The following is an 18,767-nucleotide window of genomic DNA, read 5'->3' on the forward strand; positions in this document are numbered from 1 at the left end:
AATTTCTGAAGTGGTCAACAGCGCGTCATACAGCAGTGTAAGGCATCGGAAACCCCGGACAGTGAGGGACAGGCACTCCACACATCACACCCCTACACATGCTGCACCATCCTGTCTCCGCTCTCTTCACTCAAACACACAAATTCTAAAATCAATAAATCATTATTGTCCCACAAGGAGAAATTCGGTTTGCAGCCATGGTTTAAAACATTTATGAATGACCACATTAAAATTGGCAATAGAGACAACCATAAAACAATAAGACAATAAAACAATAAACGATAAAACAAGAATGCAACATCTTGTCAGAAGTGAAGAAAACCGCATTTCTGCAAGGTGCAAAGAGTGTTCAGTATCACAGTGCAAAGGGGCAGAGAGAGTGAACATTAATGAGCACAGGTTATTTCATGCTAAGCCTGTCAAAATGATCCTTGGATCTCTTAGTCATCCTGACAGGCCCCCTAATACGACAGCCTGGCAGCAGGGGCTCAAACACTTTCTGCAGGGGGTGGTCAGGACTGGCCTTGGGCTTCCTAAGGACCTGCTTGTAATAAATGCACAGGAGCTAGGCCTGTCTCAGCCCCCACTATTTTACTCACCAACATAATGAGGCTGCCAACCACCTTTCATAATTCAGTTTGGGGCTGGGTGAAGACATTCTAAAATCAGTCATCGTGTCCTTAGTTTTTGATTTTTTTTTTTTTTTTTTTTTTTCCATATCAATACACAGCACTGTACATAACATTACAAATAGCATAAAAATAAATATTGGATTAAAAACAAAATAATCCGGGAGATCATAGAAGGGCTAGGGCAGGATACAGGGACCACGCACGAGGGGCTTTGGGAGAACCAATAAGGTAACTAACACTACATGTCCCAGAAATCCTTGGTCAGGGAAGTACATTCACGCAGAATGGCTGCTCCTAATCAAGGGTTTGATGCGCCCTCTATAAAGCGAGGCTTATCGGCACGAAATTGGACTTTAAAATCAGTTCCAAGTATTAGAGTTGTATGGGACCTGCTAATTCAGCAAAGATCGGCTGATGTCGGTACCGTCAGGAAGTTTCTCTTGTAGCTGGCTTTGTCGTAACTAACAGCTAACTTGTAAACAGCGACGTTTCTTTTGTTTTTCTGTTCTCAAAGTGGGGACTGACAGCGTCTGCACCAATTTTGCACTTTTAGCACATTAATACCGCCAGAGTAGCCTGTAAACGATGTCTATTTCCAGATCGAAGGTAGCGGCAGGACTTGTAATTGCAGGGGTCTTGACATTTACTTTTGGGGTGATTATTCTGTTCGTAGGACCGATAATAATCGACGACCAGATAGTTAAGGTGAGTGATCGTTTCAAAACTAAAAGCTCACTGAATGTAATGGCTATGTATTCGGGCACTACTGCTATAGCCCAGCTGTACACTATGCTCTAATTTGTAGTTAATAATAGTGTAAATGAGAGAATTAAAATCGTTCGTCCCATTTCTAAAATTGAATTCCATTAATAGATTTAGTGCATCAGGGACTTTCTGCCCTTCGTTGTCTCACATCTGGACCAGCGCTCATTGCAAATATTTTCACCCAAATCTGTTTCAGTTCATCCACAGGTGATCTTGCGCCGCAAATCATTTTAGCTGCTTTGTTGTGCAGCCCTGGAATTGTATCGATATGTTCCTTTTAATTAATCCAACCGATACATACATCTGAGAAGTGTAGCGCATGCCTAATATGCGACACGACAGAGACTGGTGATTATGAGAAGAAAAGGTTTAAATATTTTTAGCTTAAAAGAAAAGAAATCTGATTAGCCTACTGTGGTTCAGTGATGGAAGGAGGTGCATAATGTACAGTAGTCCAAGGCTGCCAATAACAGTAGCCTAATGATTTAGTTCGCACGCAGTTTTGCCGTTTATTTTTATTTTCGTTGCATGATTCAAAAATCTACCCACTATATATGGGATGTTATGCGCCAGTTGTATAACTGCCAACTCAGGTTACATATTGTAGTCTAATTGGGAAAGAAGTGAATATTCCATCTGCTTTATATTGAAAAGTGTCACGGGGCGCAGAATATGGGATCTCGCCCAGTTTGACTGGACAAGAGCAATAAAAATGCATTTTTGCTATTTCAAAATGTCTTCAAACTGAAGTGAGGCTATCCTGTTACGATTTGTTGTGCTGTTGTAGCATGTTAAATTAGCTAGCTGGAGATATACAGTACATTCTTCTGGCTGTCATGGTGAAAAATGTTGTCTACTTCGTTGAGTTTGTACATTTACAGACTGTCGTGTTGCTTTCTCTTACGAGATCCACCGTCTTTCCACCTCTGTCGTTCTAGAATGTGGAGATCAATCCCAATAATGGATTGTCCTACACCATGTGGAAGGACATCCCAGTGCCTTTCTTCATGTCGGTGTACTTCTTCAATGTGCTTAATCCCAGTGAGGTCCTTGCGGGAGAGAAGCCAATGCTGGAGGAACGAGGACCTTATGTGTACAAGTAAGAACTGTAACTCAATGTACACTCCCACTCTATATAAATATGAATCACATATACATATTTCCATATGCATAATATATAGTGAGCACCATAATGTTCGGGTATTTTTTTATAATTTGGCTGTGTTCTCTGTATTTTCGTTTCACCATGTAGAAATCGCTGCACTTTTTATAAATAGTCCATAAATACTTCCTAATATTTGGGACAAATCGTATCGCAGAGGTTTCTGATTAGTCAGATCTGTGTAATTGCTTTAAAGCAAACTAGTCTTTTGATTGCTTTCAGAGGGTTATTGGCGTTTATCAAAATGCGGACCAGAGTTGTGTCTCACAGCTGATGCTGTTTTATTCTATGCAAAAGCATTACACGGTAGTAAATACAATGCAGTTTGTCGATCTGTGGGACTTGGTTGTCAAATCTGCTTTCTGCTGGTGTTTTGGATATATTATGTTGGTTAATGGTGCACTGCGTGGATGAAATACACCAGTGAAATAGACCAATAGCCTCCCAGCAGCACCTCTGATGGAGCACTTCCTTGAGAGGTGGAGAACTGCATTCCAGAATTCAAAATGATAAACTCAGTCACAAGTTTCCTGGCTACTCTGATGGGTGATGCTCTGATGTCTAAAGCTCACGCGCCAGGGCTTTACCCTGCTTTGCCTGTCTTCTCTCCTTGTGAAGGAACTTTACTTTATTCTCCAGTGATATCACCTGGGTCTCGCTTGTCTTTGAAGCAACCAAACTTTTTTATGTGATTTAATGTCACTGTGTTTACCCCCCCCCCCCCCCCATGTTTTTCTTTTTGTATTGGAAGAAAGTTTGGTCATTTTTCTTACTTCTCATAGTTCACACGGGCATGAAAACAAATGGATGCCAACATGGGATCAGTTTTGTATGAAATGGGTCATCTTATCTTTCAACAGATAGTAAAGTATGATATGTTTAGGTAAATCGTCTGTTTTCCATTTTAACTTTGTTAGAAAGCATTTTTCCAGGACCATAAAAGGTTTTACTACTTATTGCTATATATCACAAGTATAATCATGAGCAATTAAAACAAACAATTATTATTATTATTATTATTATTTTATTTTTCTTTCCGTGACTTGCAAAGTGCCTTTTTGCAGTGGCATGACTAATCAAATCTGTATGATGGTTTAGTGGGTGAGTGGGCTGGTGGGGATTTCTGTGTGTGTTAGTTATCTAGCCTTCAGACCAGTCAGTTGAGGTATGTTTTACAAACCCTAAAGCACCGTTCTTTGCAGGCCTGAAATAGATCTTATTGTGTTTAATATATTTGTACTGAAACATTCCGGGAGAGAGCTGATGGACTTAAGTTATCATGGTTCACTCTTCAGCGAGCAAGTTCCTGGGGTTTAATGTTTTCTTATCTGCAGCATGCATTTTGTTTTGTTGACTAGTTATTTGTGTAAGGGGTGAAGGTCTGTTCGTGGTAATTATTGATTGAATCATATAGCGCATTACATAGCAGTAGTTACAGCTGCTCTGTGCCAAAACACATTATTGCGCACGAAGGGCAGTACATGGAGCAAAGCAAAAACTGGACACCCGGCAGCAACACACATTATGGTTTTACAAGTGAAGAACACACACGGCATAGTTACACATACAGCTAATGCAGCAGCCCAATGCGTTATTTTTTGTTCTTAAAATTAATCTCTGAAAGTGTATGAGCGGTTGTGCTTTCTCTGCCATCCTTCCAGTAGTTGACCACACACCATGGTGTGTTCTATTTTAACCCAAAGCAATGCATGACTGAGGGAGGAGGAATGTAAACCAGGTGCACACTCCTGGTGAGAACCTGAACATGGGCCTTTTTTTTTTTTTTCTCTTTTCTCGTCATTGAAAGGAAGCATTTGTTCTTCTTTCACTTTTCTTTTTTTCACTGGTATAAAACCTTAAGTCCTGTTTTTGGTCTGGGTTTTCTGTTCTGGCTGTGTGCTATGTTTCTGGCTAATGCTAATCCAGCACTTCTCTTGGCCTACTTTCCTCTGACCTCTCCCCAGCCACTGACATTTATGTGCTCATGGTATTTCCCCTCCCAGTGTGGGCCCCCAACTCCCGTCTTGCTTCATGGCTCAGCAATTAAAGTGTAGAACATTTTGTAATTGCAGGGGTTGTGGTACAAATTAGTTAATTATGGCAGTAATTCAAAAGGAGCCCCCCTGACTCCTAACTTGCATTGGTTTGACAACATGTTGATTCTAAGATGCTGGAACCTCGTCTGGCACCGGCAATCATACCTTGGTCAAAAAAGTTGCTTGGATCACCCAGTCTAATGTGTGGTCGAACAACTACTAAACCTGTTCACCATGTCTGCATGCTTTCTATGTTGAGTTGCAGACATATGATTTGCGGTTTTGAGGAGCAGGCTACTAGTGTTAACATGCAGGTGTATCTAATACAGTGGCCTGTGTGTATATCAGGGTGTAAAATTAACTTTTTTTATGCACGAGCCACTGTGTCTGGTAGATTCTCAACTTCTACCAACCACTCACCTTTTCTTACCAGGCAATCAGTATTAAAGGCTAAATACGACAGTGGGAGCAATACATTCATCCGCCACTGTGGCGTGTGAGCCTCACAAATTTACCAGCCACTCCGCAAAATCACCCGCATTTGGCGGATGGTGGGTGTTAATTTTACACCCTGGTGTGTATCTACAGTCGTTTGCGTAAGTGTTGATTGGATGAGTCTTTGGTAAATTGCTGGGATTTTTTCATGGCTTATTTCTGAGCAAAGCTAATGGTGAGAAGGGCAACCATTATTACATCCATACTGCTGCCATCTCCCCACAGCTGTGTTTTATGCATGTGCAGGACATGACTAAAGGAAGCCAAGTAAACCCCCCCCCCCCCCCCCCCCCCCCCCGCCTCGACCTATGTCCTTCATTGTCATGTGCTCGTTGAAAGTTCTTTCCAAAAATACAAGTCAAGGGATGTTTTCAGCTGACTTGGTGTTGGTAGGAACTTCCTCAAATTTCCTCAGTGTTCATGTGTATTTTTTGGCGTTGTTTTTCCGGCCAACCGAAAGTGTGACTGCTAAGCTGTTTAGATGATGAATACGCAGGCTATAGTTTGCATTGGATTAACAGTTCAAAAAGAATTGGCACAATCTTGCCATAGCATTTGGCTGCCACTTAGTCCTGTCCTTGGGGCCCAGTGTCTGTCCGTATCTGAAGCTATGTTTGATTCTAACATAGCATCTGTCTGCCTCCTTTGTTCTGTTTTAGGGAATACCGTCAGAAGGACAACATCACGTTTCATGCCAACAACACTGTTTCTTATCGGGAGTACCGCCAGTACCACTTTATGAGGAACATGTCTGTGGGGAACGAGTCTGATGTGGTCACCATCCCTAACATGCTGGTTCTGGTATGAGGGTTTTGGCTTATAAAAATCCCTCATTACAATTGACAAGTTTTCCCATTTTCATTGACCAAATTACCTGTGTTGTCATCCAAGACAAAGACTGTCTTTATAAACACCAGCGTATTTCTACTGGGACGCCTACCTGTCTATCAACAATGGTGACCTGCCTGCTTATAACACTTTTGTGCGTGTGCGCGCGTCGTGTGTGTCTCAGGGTGCTGCAGTGATGATGGAGAACATGCCGTATGCAGTGCGGTTGCTGATGAGCGCCACGTTCAAGGCCTTCGGTGAGACTGCTTTCTTGACCAAGCCAGTGGGCGAGCTGATGTGGGGCTATGACAGCAAGCTGGTGGATTTCCTAAACAACTACCTCCCTGGCATGCTGCCCTCCAGTGGCAAGTTTGGCCTTTTTGCTGAGGTAAGTTCTGGCTATGGGTGCAGATTTTGGCCATGTAACAATTGACCACTTTCTGCGCAAACCAAACATACCACCCTCTTGTGTCAATATGTTGGCAAAGGACAGAGGCTTATCAGTCAAATTTTCTCAATGGCATTGATTTGCAGAAAACTGACAACCCTCTTGTGTCAATATGTTGGCAAAGGACAGAGGCTTATCAGTCAAATTTTCTCAATGGCATTGATTTGCAGAAAACTGACAACATTTCAGCTGACTAAATTAGATTTTTAAAAACAGTGCTGTCTGCATACAACAAAGACGGATAATAAAAATGAGCAAAAAGGGCTGGTAGTTGTAAATGTAATGCTGTCATGTCAGGTTTGAGATTCAGACTGTAAAGTTCTGTCATGTTTGGCAGACCAGTCTTCGATGTTAGCATTATACTTGCATGCAAATTGCTCTGTTGACAGCAGGCAAGTACTGATGTGCATAAAGGATGGATTTTTAAAATTTCAATAAATGTCCAATAAAGTAGCAAAGGGCATTTGGGAGCTTTTAATGGACGTTTAGAATCCGTGGGGCGAGACATGTGACACAGTCCATAGGCTGGCCCAGATTCCCCCCGACACGGGTGGGGATTCAATCCTGTCATGGCACTTATTCAGCTGTGGTCCTTCCTCTGTCTGTTACCCTCTCTGCTTTCAGGCTGAAAAAAGGTAATATTAGAGCAGTGTATAAATGTTTGTTGGTTTTGCATTGTCCCCCGTGTGTACCTGTGTATATTTATATATTTGTTTCTGTGTGTATATCTAAACTTCATGTGAAGAGTTTTTAAAAGGGCTGTTTCAGTTGAATTGTATTATTTAGGACTGGTACAGCATGTCTACTGTGCCTTAGCTGGGGCCAAATGTGTGTGTGGACTAAAGGCCGCTGGTCAGGCTTGTGACCTTTTCCCCGGGGTCAGATTCTAATGCCCCGTTTCCTTCTGGCTGTCTGCAGTTTAACAACTCCAACACGGGACTGTTCACCGTGTTCACAGGTCAGGACGACATCAGGAGGGTCCACAAAGTGGACTCGTGGAACGGCTTAAAGGAGGTGAGCCAGGCCGTCCAGTCAGGAAACACATTGTGGCTGGCGTGCCGTGAGCTGCGCTGGCTGCCACATGATGGGGAGGGGGAGGGGGAGGGGGAAGGGGAAGGAAGTTGCTTGTATTGCGGTGCTGAAGAGTTCAGAATTTGAGGGACAACCTTAAAGCTCAGAAGCACAGTCACCGCGCAAGAAATGTTCAGGGGATGGTGTTCTCTCGATGTGCTCAAGTGGTGAAATGCTGTTCTCGGGATTTCTTGTGTGTGCATTGCATCTTAAACGTTTGGTTAGCCTCCTATTTCTTTTACCCAACTTGTTTTACCTACACACACACACACACACACACACACACTGAATGCAGGTGAACTACTGGAGGACTAAGCAGTGCAACATGATAAATGGAACAGCAGGACAGATGTGGCCCCCCTTCATGACCACAGATTCCACACTGCCCTTCTACAGTCCGGATGCCTGCAGGTAACCCCCTCCAAATGCTCAGAAGGTCACCCATTGCCTAATACTGTTGCCCCAAATCACTTCACTGAAAGTCAGCCCTATGGTGCATGGGATTAAGGAGCAAGAGTTTTTTTTTTTGTGTGTGTGTGACCTATAAGTGTTTGAGGCTGGTGGAGGTTTTAAAAGAAGGAATACTTGCATATTTAATAAAATGTTTTTTTTTTAAATTTTTTTATTTGTTGTGTTTGGCACGACATTGTAAATTCTAGATGTGAGTCTTGCCCCACTGTTATGCAACTTTTTATAACTTCCATGACTTAATTGAAAATGCGTGACAGACTGCTGTTTCTTATAGGGTTGGGAAATTATTTTAGCGATGTAACTAAATAAACAAATGGAGTGCCTCCAAAACAGATTAGTTAAGTGTGCACAAGATGACTTTGCATTTCTTTACATTGGATAGTAAAAGATTGTTGTTCGTGCTAAAGCGGTTTTTCATCATTAACAGCAATATTTATGATCCTTGACATTTGCTACCATTGGGTGTGAAACGCTTAGTTTTTTCCTAAAGACTGATACTATGGGTTTGTTAAATTTATTATGTTTAAATTGAGGACATTTCCTTGATAATTTTGCCAGTGAGTCTGCTGCATTGGAATTTAATTTGATTAATAATTTCTGTGCATTTTAACACAGTAGTGATAGACAGTCAGCTTGTCCTGAATTTCCTTTGCCTCTTTGCTCTAGGACCTTTCTCTAGGACTTTAGTCTAGGCATTGGCTGGTTGACAACTTTTTGTTGGTGGCTTCAGGTTACATTGATTATTATGAATAGTGATAAGTCTGTTTGTCCACATTCAAAGATCCCCTGCTCCACGTAATCCTACTTTATAGTGAAGTGGTCACTGAAGAACCATCACCTCCCCGTCCCACAAGCCATTTCAGAGCAGCCAGCCAGTGGCACAGGAGTTGCGGTCTCGCCAGAGGCAGTTCGTGAAAATGAAGTTTTGTTCAATGATACTCATTTGAACATCCCAGGGCAATTCAAAAGGACTCTCCTTGGGTTCTCAATATTGTTTTTTCATTGAGGTCATCCCTGGGGACCTTTCCTTGCGTCCTTTCAATGGGTAGGGCTAAGGAGCAAAGTAAGGACGTGAGGAAAGGATGCTAGGAGGTAAAAATAAGTGATTGGTCCTAGGAATAGGAATAGCTTGAGCAGCCACCATAAACCTAAACCAGTGACCTCACAGCCTAGCTTGTTCTTAGATGACTAGTAGCTGCAAAAAAAGCTTTTTTCTAGCAAATGTGGGTCATTTCCAGATTTGAATGCAGGACCATATCTTATCTTGGGTAAAAAGCAAAGGAGTCATAGTACCGAGTGCTTCACGTTCCCTTTAATAGCCCCTGGTTAACAATAATTCTGTAGATCGTTAATGTTCTGGTTTTGGTGGGGTCCTTATTCAAATCTGTGCTGTGAGTAAAAACGATTGGTGCGGGCAGGTCCATGGAGCTGGTGTACCAGAGGCCAGGGGAGATGGAGGGGATCCCAGTGTACCGCTTTGTGGCACCAACAACGCTCTTTGCCAACGGCTCTGTCTACCCACCCAACGAGGGCTTCTGTCCCTGCAGGCAGTCGGGCCTCCTGAACGTGAGCAGCTGTAGGAACAGTGAGTCCCTCTGACCCAGGAAAACCAGCACGCAGGAGACCGTCTGAATCGGAGGCACAAACACGCACTCAAACCCCTAACACGCAGGCAGAAAGCACCCAATGGCCAGTTTTGAGACTGTCTGTCAGTGTGTTTGCAGGGACACTTCTGATTTACTTGCAGACTCATTGACTTACCAATTCGCTTGGTCACTCTCTTAACTCTCTTATGCTCCGACTGTCTCCCACACTCACTGATGAGCTCCCGCTCTCTCAGAATTCCTCACTTGTTGCCCCACAGATGCCCCAGTCTTCATTTCACACCCACACTTCTACAACGCTGACCCTGTCTTGCGGACCTTCGTCCTTGGGCTGGCACCCACCGAACATGAGCACGGCCTTTTCATCGACATCCATCCTGTAAGTAAACCCACTTGCGGTAATGACATATGGGTTCATAACCCAACGTATGAAAGTTGGTTCACATTCTCTTGTTAACAGTAGTGTGCTGGTGAATGGGGGAAGAAAAGAAGTTTGTTCTTTTTTTGGACGTACATACGTAAGTTTTGTGTGACTTTGATGTTATTCGGGTTTGCTGGTGGGAGCGACTTGGGAAGGTTTTCTTTTTGACAGATCAGCAGTTGTCATGGTGATAGGCTGATTATGGTACTGATTTTCTAATAATAGTAAAAAGAGAGCAACCGTGTGGAAAAGTGGTAGTGTCGTGTATTGGAATTGAGCAGTGATCTCAAGACTAAAAGCTGTATAATTGAGCAGGATCTTACAAAAATGGCTTTCATGCACATGATTCAAATTGTGGTTAATATGTAATGTGTACATTTTCCAGGATCTTCTAATATAAGAAAATAAATGCAATGATACATTGCAATGATGAAAGGTTCAGGAGACCTCAAGAAAGAGATACATTTGATCCATGAATAGAAGAGAAGTTTGAGTAGGAAGTGTTCTTACTGTATAAATGTGCTTCTCATGTGTTGAGACAACACGCCTTGTCAACCAACAGTCAAGATGTGCTTATCAGCATATTTAAAAAATCTTTTCTGCAAAATGCTTATAAATATATGATGATTTTTCAAATGGCATGTTTATTTTTTTGATAGAGAATTTGAAAGAACTCTACAGTTAAAATGACCTTTGGAAGCAGTCAGTAGCTTATCTGTGTGAGGGTAACGTTTAGGAATCGAGAGTCAAGAGTATAGTGTGATGACCTGAAGGTATGATTATACAATGTTTCTTATCATGCTGTTTGACTGTAAAAGTGAGGCCACTTTGGGCTTATCTGAATTGGCTACAAAAACACTCCTTATCTGTTTGAGCCCAAAGTGTTTTTTTATTTTAATTTGTTTTTTTTTCCGGTATAATAGCCACATTGGGTTGGGCTGTCTTTATCCCCCGGACCCCTCCGCCCCCTAATGTGCAGTTTCGGATGGACTCGTAGCCTACACCAACTCTGTCTCAGTCCCCAAACAAATAATCTGTCCAACCAGCTATGTGGTGTTCTTGCGCCTGTGTCTTTATGCGTGGGGACAGCCCTTTCCCGAAGCCTTGAACAGCTCAGGTGACACAACACTCGGACCTTGTTGATTCGCCAGGTTGTAATTGCTCGCTTATCTTTTTGTCTAAATTGCCCATAGCCCTTCTGATAAGGTAATTGGAAATGTCCATGAATTAGATTTGAAGGTAGATCATAATGACTTTATGGCATTACAATGCTTGCATTGCACCACAGTGAAAATGACATTGAGAGAGACACGTGAGGCAACCTCACAGAAAAGGGTGTTAGCTCTTATGAAAGGCCGTTTGGACTTTGCGGTGAGACTCTCAGAACTCAGGGCTTGGTGCACATCCCCTGCCACCCCCTGTATCCCACTTTCCCCTCTTGTTTATTCCCTGAAAAGAAAACCAGTTCTGCAGATGGCACTGAGATAAGATAACTGTGAGCACAGATGTTTCTTTATCTTATCCTGTTGTCTATGGTCATTCAGTATAATAGTTCTGAGTTGGGCAATACCACAAAAAACACCAATGCAATTTGAGGGTACTGGTCACCTGCCTGTTATATATAGTAAGAATTAGTTTCTGTCACATACTGCTTTATTTCCAGTTGCCATTTTGAGATTATTTTGCTCATGGGTTTCACAGTTTGGGGAGCGAGCGTGTTCTGAAGATGAGCACTCTTAACCACAATGGTAGGATGTGCATTCCTGATTGTCTAATGACGTTTGAACAATTTCCTGCCAAATAAGAGCCAAAATGACTCATTCTGTCTTCAGGGTGTTATCCTGCTAGGATGAGGGAACATTTGCCGCTTTTTGCAGAAAGGCCTTTAAAGGACTGGTCGTTCAGCTTTTTAATATTTTTTATTTTATTTTGTGGGTTTGCTTCAGGGCTGATTGATTATTTTTTTCATTAAGGGAACTTTTGTTCTGGAACCTTGAACTGAGGTTTGGGTTGCATCAGTCTGCACTCGATGTACTTTCATGTTCTATCAGAATTTAGAGTTTACTTCCAACTTTAGTGGGAGGAAAAATGGAATTCCACCTGTCACATGCCAGGTGACAACCCTGGGAAGGACAGAATTGCTGAACAGAGGGCAACTGAGGCATGTCTGATTTTCACTGCCAGTTTATTACTGATGGTGAGGACGAGAGCATCTTCATTAACCAAAGGCGCAAATAATAAGCTTAAAAAAAGAAAATGCCAAACTACCAAACGCAGGGAAAGCTTCTCAGCTGTTCAGCCTTCAGCTAATCAGCCTTTCAGCTGCTAAGCTTCTCAAATCCAGCATCCCTGCTCAGCTCCCCCTTTCTCGCCCTCGTTGTCTCCCAGTTCCCGGTGTCAGCTCTCCACCAAGGGACAAAGCATACCACCCTGCGCTGATTTGCCAGCATAACCCAGGTGTGTGTGCCCACTCAACAAGTAGGCGTGGCTACAGACTTCCCTCTCCTGGACTGAGCGCCACCACACCTCCAAATGCCATTTTTATTTGATTTAAAAAAATGAACTTTTGGTGATTTCCATAATAAGTGGATTTTGGGCTTTGGAACCACAGCGTTTGGGGAATCTACATGGGCAGAGGAGCACTGTCGGGACAGGGATCACGGGCATATTTGGATAGTGCCATGTGTGTGCCTCTCACTCACATGCACACGCACACCTCACACGCTGTTTCTGTTTCAGGAGACTGGTGTGCCGATGAATGTGTCCATTCGGCTGCAGCTCAACCTGTATATGAAAAAGATTTTGGGCGTCACGTAAGTACAAGGGGACTGTCCCCCCCAGTTGCCCTGGTGATGATCACTGGGATCAGTAGAACCATGATAAATCTTTCTCTCTCCAGTGAAAACGCTAATGTGATACTGGCTGAAATTGGCAGTTGGGATAAAAAGCGTATGAAGTATGCTGCAGGTATGGTTGGATGTGCTCCTTCTGTACGTTCATGTCCCTAATAGAGAATTAAAATTTGTCTTGTTTCAGCGAAACGGGCACGATATCTGAGGTGGTTATGCCCATGATCTGGTTTGAAGAGGTAAGTTGTTGCTGACAACGTTCCCTCTGTGAAAGACTGACGCACCCAAATTTGACCTGTGTCAATAAATACATTTTATATAAATTTATATGTATCTTGTGGTTTGGTCTTATTTTCATTGAAAAGTTGGATGTGAGTGAAACATGCCAGCTAGCGTGCAATTCCCAGCACAATGTCCACTTCTAAGAAATGTTTTTCCTAGTTGACACTTCCTTGTTGTGGATGTAAGGCCCATGTCCGCCCCGAGTTTTGCTTTGGATAATCCACCCACCACCGCGCACAAGCTTACAGATTCTTATCCATTGCAGAGAGGGTACATCGATGGCCCTGCACTAAAAACCTTCTACACAAACCTGGTGGTGCTGCCTGCTGTAATGGAGTACATGCAGTTCATCTTCATTGGGCTGGGCCTTTGCCTCGCCATAGTAGGGGCCACTATCCTGGGATTCTGCCGTAAGGTAATCTAAGGACCACAGACACATTCCTGCCCCGCTTCACCATCCGCATTTCCCTTATTTATATGCCTGAAGTACCTAAACTAAAAAAAGAAAAGGGGGTGGGAAGGCTAAACAGCGCAAGGGCACGTCAGTTTCTTGGTGGGCAGGGTAGAAAAGTCCCCTCAAATGTTAGTAGTGCAATCCAGTTTAACAGCAGAGGTTCATTGAAATCATAAGGTCTTGCCTCTGGTCCTCTTTATAGGTGATTTGAGTTCTTGGAATTTGTGTTTGTTTGTTCATCGCATTGTTATTAGTTTATGTATGTAATGATCCTTGTTACAAAAGCAGCAGATTTATTTCAGCAATTGCTCCAGTGAAAAGGGCTGAGTGAGCCAAGTCAAGGTTATCTTGACCCGTGGAGTCAAAGTCTGGCTTGTGTTGCAGGACACTCCTTCTGTCGTTTTTGTGTACTGCGATGAAGGCTAGTTTGGAAATATTATTACGTGATGCAATCATTCCATCTTCCGTATGTCACATGCATGGCTTATCTTTGAAGGCATTGTGTCCCTGCCTGTAATAGCTTATTCTAGCTAGATCCGCATTTCTATGAACATTAGGCATATACTAGGTATATATAACAACTGTCCCTGCCTGTGATCTTGACTGCATAATTCTTTTAGTTTATTTGGCAATTCACACACAATTCTCCATGTGTTATTTTTATTTTTTGGCATTTGAATTTGCAATTGCGTTTGTTGTCTGAAACTGGGAATCCAAGTTGCGCTGTTTTCTTGCAGAGGTCTGAGAGTGCAACAAAAGTTGATGCGCAGTCACAGGATGGAGGGGTTCGTCGCGCCACAAAAAATTACTTTCAAATCTCCTCCTGTTCTTCCAAGAACATCAATGATATCACATTTGACATGATCAGCTCAAAACTAATCGGTGATCAATTATTGGACTGATTTATTCATAATTGCTATTGTGTCCAAAAACACTGTATTCAAAAATGTGTTTGTATGACTATGAAGTCTAAAATGTAATGGCTCATTGTAATCATTGTACCTCTCTGGCAAAAATCTTTAAATATCCAGATTTTTTTAAGGCATGAGAGAAATTTGCCACATGGCCATGCAAATAGCAACTTTATGGTGATTTTGGATAAGCCACATGGTCCCATTTTAAATGGATCACTTAGCTTTTTCTTGCAAGGATATGCGAACCACGAATGAAAGAAAATGATCCAGGTGCATGCTTGAACTATGAACTGGTGATGACATCGATCAATGATGAGCAACAAAGCCAGCTGTACGCAGCGGCCTCAATCAGATTCTTAGCGGTCTCTAGCTTATTGGGATTAAATGAGGGTTTGTTGTCTTTTAGAAGAGCATAAAAGGCACAGGAAAAGAGTCGAGCGCTGATTCGAAGCAAGTGGGGAAAGTTTTAGCAGGTGGGTATTGTGCTTGACACGGTTCTTCTCTGAAAAGTTCCTCTGGTTGTTTGCGGACCCACAGGCACCTTCCTAACTCCGCCTCATACTCACCACTCTTCACCCCGCACGCCGGCTTCTTTTGAGACCAGCCAGCAGTTTGGATTTTGGGTTTTGGAATGATCTGATCCTTAGATTTATTTTTCAGGCGCCCTGGTTCATTCTCCCAGATTTTCCGCTGTTTTTTTGCATTTAAGGTGGGCTCGTTACATTGCATAATTTTTTTTGTGCGTGTGCAGTGTCCGTGGTCTGTTTTTCATGTTAGAGCTTGTGAGAAGATTTGAGGGGCCATAAGTGCTGCTCATCACTCCCAAATCCGGCCCATGTTTTGTGTGTTGCCCGTGCACTCTGCTCCAGTAGCGCTCGTTCAGATCTGCTCCATCTTAGTCTTTAAGCCACTAGTTAACTGTGTGCTAGTGGAAAAATGTGTCGTTCTTCAAATTGAAATGGTGGTTTTTTTTGTTCTCTTTATAAGCAGAGTTAAATAAAGACTCAGTAGTAACAATAAAAAAAAGGGGTGTTGCTGTGGATGGATCTCGGGATTCATTGTGTCAGAGGTCTGGTGTTGCACCATCCGGCGTCAGCAGAAAGTCATGGGAGTTGTGGGTTGCATGGACGTCACGGTAGCCTGGCAGATCCATTTGTGCTGGTCTGAATCGCTCAGCTTCTGTTTTTCTTCATTTTGTTCCCCTGTAGAAGAGCGGCTCTGAGAAGGCAGAGCTGCCCCACCCAAACACAGACCCAAGGACCTCCACTATCGGGAAAGACCCCTTACTGCCGGACGGCACGGACTGAGTCTGACCGGCAGCCAATCACAGCCCTGCACGCCTATGCCTGCTCCGCCCATCCACACTCACTCCTCCCCCCTCGCTCTGCTGGGATTGCTACTAACACCCTTCCCTTCCTGGTGCTGCTGCTGGCGAGAATATGCGTTTGAGAGCCAAGGACAGCTGTGTAGTTGTCCCTGGATGGGAGAGCAGAGGGTTTAGGCACCCACCGCCCCCCATTCCCCAAAATTCAGCCCTCCAGAGCCGGTATCACTCAGAACACATCATAGGATCTGAATTTGGTGCCAGTTACTGCTCAGTCGCAGCTGATTTATTCATGCCCACTCATTGGACAAATAAGAAGGAAAATGCAAATATAATATATATATATATATATATATTATAAGAGAATATCCTAGGAGCACAGTGGTTCTCAAATTCTGTTGTGTAGACTGTCAGCTCCAGTCTATGTAATGATAGAAATCAAAGAGAAACGAAAGACCGCGAAGCACAAGGTACTGATGAGGACATTGGACCTTGGGTGATGTGTTTGCAGTGTGTTTTTTTATTTATTTTTTTAGGGAAAATTAAATCTGAGATTAGATTAATTATACAGTATCATGATGTAGTCCTTTAAGTTCAAAAATTTTTGAAAGTAATATTTGCAGTATGTCAAGTGACTAAATAAATGGATGGACTACATTTATATAGCGCTTTTATCCAAAGCGCTTTACAATTAATGCCTCTCTTTAACCCATTCACACACCAACGATGAAAGGCTGCCAATCAACTCGGGTTGATTAACTAACTAGGGGTTAGGTGTCTTGCTCAGGGACACTTCGACACGCCCAGGGCGGGGGATTGAACCGGGAACCCTACGACTGCCAGACAACCGCTCTTACCTCCTGTGTCACCCCATATACCAATACCATTGTCAGCTGTAGTTAGTATTGGCAGTTTTTAAAAACAGTACCTCATCTTAATTTAGATGTCTGTTCTAGAAAAATGGGTTTTACTGCTTTTGTCATGTTCTGTTTTCATAGCAAAGACCAATTTTATCATGCTAATGAAAACACTGGGAAACTATATCCCCTTCGAGAGTAAAAAAAAAAAGAATATATACAATATGTGCATACATGATGACTGTTAATTGTAGATGGTTGTAGAGGTTATTCCACTCCTTATTTTTTTAAGACCAACATACACACCATACAGAGTTCTCTGACCGAAGTGCTCTTTGGTTCTCGTCTACCATTCACTAATTGAACACAAGGTATCAGGTAGTGGTCAGGAGGGCCACATTTTCCTTAACTGAGAAGTCTGAGAATTTAACCCAAATGATGGGATGCTTTATATCCCTCAATGCACTGCTGCCACTGCCAAGGTCTCCCTGGGGTAAGCCGAAGCCTCACAGGAGCCTCACTCACCAGTTTGTCTGTGCTCTCTACCAATGTGTGGGTCTGCTGCTGTCTGCCTAGCTGTAGGCACTGCTCACAACCCCTTTTTTATGTGATTCATCGGTGCTGATAGGGCAGAACCTCCAGAGGGGGTACTGTCACTTCCTGTACTGTTGGGGGTTGTTGTCCACAGTCTGTCTCATCTGAACTGTACAGATGGGACTGGTAATCGTTTTGAATAATCAACTGGAATTTCAAAGTGCTTCGTTTTCGTATTCTTGCTTTGTTGACATACTATACTGTATTACACTACCTTCATGAACATCCAAAGAATACGCTTGCTAGTGCCAAAAGATGATCAGATAGGTGGGCTAGAACCTGACTCCTAATCTGTCCTGTTGCAGCTGTACTGTATGGATGGGGTGAGCAGTGGTTAGGGGTTTTGTTTGGAGTTGTGTAAGGAATGCTATTTGAAGGTTTGGGCAAATAGACAGACTTGAAGCAGACTTCTTTTGGATAGGCCAGATAGTCCTGTGGAACAGACCAACTTCACATTTTTGAGACAAGCTCATTCGAACTGTTTATTTTTGGGTTCATGTCCAAACTGAAGGGGAGATGAGCACAAACTTTGCTTCAGTGATTTATTAACAAAAGCGAGCTATGCACAACTAATGAGGTCAGTTATGTAAATGTGGGTTGGTGTTTTTGAGAAACCAAATGGTACTTGAATCCATGTGTTCTCCAGCTGTGTTAAATATTCTGAGAACATCCAGCTTTTCTGTACTTGCTCTCATGAAATTAATTTAAATATTTGAGTTTCCGGAAGGTACCTCTGTCTCCTTCTGTTTCTCACATCAATAAAAACCTCACCGAACATCACTTGGTTCTGTGCGTCTCATATTTGTCACTGAATGATTTCTGATCTTTATACAATATGTAATATTAGACTAACAGGACAAAACAAAACACATTTATTAAATTATTGAATTTGTTTCATGAAAAAGTTGTCAAACACCCATATCGCATATAAAAATGTAATTGCCCTCTTAAACTTAACTGGTTGCATCACCTTTAACATCCATAACTACAAACAGTCAGATGTTCATCCCTCTATAAATAATATACCAAACAACCAAATTTTTAACTTCTGCACAAGAATACATTTTTGGTGTCCTTACTAGCCAGTCCAACATGCATGAGATGCTATAATATTATTATTATTATTATTATTATTATTATTATTATTATTATTAATGGTTTTGATTCAAGAAAAACAAAAAACACTGCGGATACAATAAATGACCCTGTTTTCAAGCATATATCACTTGCCATGATTATACTCCGATCAACAGGGCCACCCAAAGTGACCACTGTCACATTTGTCATGAGGAACTGCCCAGGACTGACTGACCTATAGCATAGACCCTGGATGAATCTGAATCCAAATCAGGAGGGGGCCCTTTTTGAAAATTCAGGCTTTAAAGTCCTGTAGTAGAGCTAGAGACCAGCAGGGGGAGCTGTGGATCAGCTTGTCAGCTGGTCTCCTTTCCCTTTACACTAGTGGTTCTCAGACTTGGTCCTGGGGGACCCCTGTGTATGCTGGTTCCAGAAAGGGCCAATTTGGGTGCACACACTTGATTCTACTAATCAATCACTAGA

The 18,767-nt window shown here is 42.6% G+C and overlaps 1 protein-coding gene across 4 annotated transcripts; it reads left to right on the plus strand.

The window, feature by feature from the left end:
• The first annotated feature begins 894 nt into the window (after positions 1-894).
• Positions 895-17,987, plus strand: scarb1 (scavenger receptor class B, member 1). Of its 4 annotated transcripts, XM_035390015.1 has the most exons (14): positions 895-1,337; positions 2,336-2,496; positions 5,750-5,891; positions 6,103-6,306; positions 7,285-7,380; positions 7,733-7,848; positions 9,327-9,493; positions 9,773-9,891; positions 12,673-12,746; positions 12,970-13,021; positions 13,330-13,479; positions 14,256-14,303; positions 14,839-14,905; positions 15,641-17,987. In XM_035390015.1, the coding sequence occupies exons 1-14, from the start codon at positions 1,218-1,220 to the stop codon at positions 15,652-15,654; spliced, it is 1,530 nt and encodes a 509-aa protein (XP_035245906.1). In that variant the 5' UTR covers positions 895-1,217; the 3' UTR covers positions 15,655-17,987. The 4 variants fall into 4 exon arrangements, 2 of the variants coding, with proteins under 2 accessions (XP_035245906.1, XP_035245907.1); XR_004762196.1 differs by having other exon boundaries at positions 14,256-14,905; positions 15,641-15,705; XR_004762197.1 differs by lacking the exon at positions 895-1,337 and adding an exon at positions 1,471-1,604 and having other exon boundaries at positions 14,256-14,905; positions 15,641-15,705.
• The last annotated feature ends 780 nt before the right edge of the window (positions 17,988-18,767 follow it).

Source organism: Anguilla anguilla, chromosome 14 (genome assembly GCF_013347855.1).
Source record: "Anguilla anguilla isolate fAngAng1 chromosome 14, fAngAng1.pri, whole genome shotgun sequence".
NCBI lineage: Eukaryota > Metazoa > Chordata > Actinopteri > Anguilliformes > Anguillidae > Anguilla > Anguilla anguilla.

Coding starts and splice junctions, on each gene's coding strand:
- scarb1 (XM_035390015.1), top strand. CDS start 1,218: ATGTCTATTTCCAGATCGAAGGTAGCGGCAGGACTTGTAATTGCAGGG. Junction 1,338..2,335: donor TCGACGACCAGATAGTTAAG/GTGAGTGATCGT, acceptor CTGTCGTTCTAG/AATGTGGAGATCAATCCCAA. Junction 13,022..13,329: donor CCATGATCTGGTTTGAAGAG/GTAAGTTGTTGC, acceptor TATCCATTGCAG/AGAGGGTACATCGATGGCCC.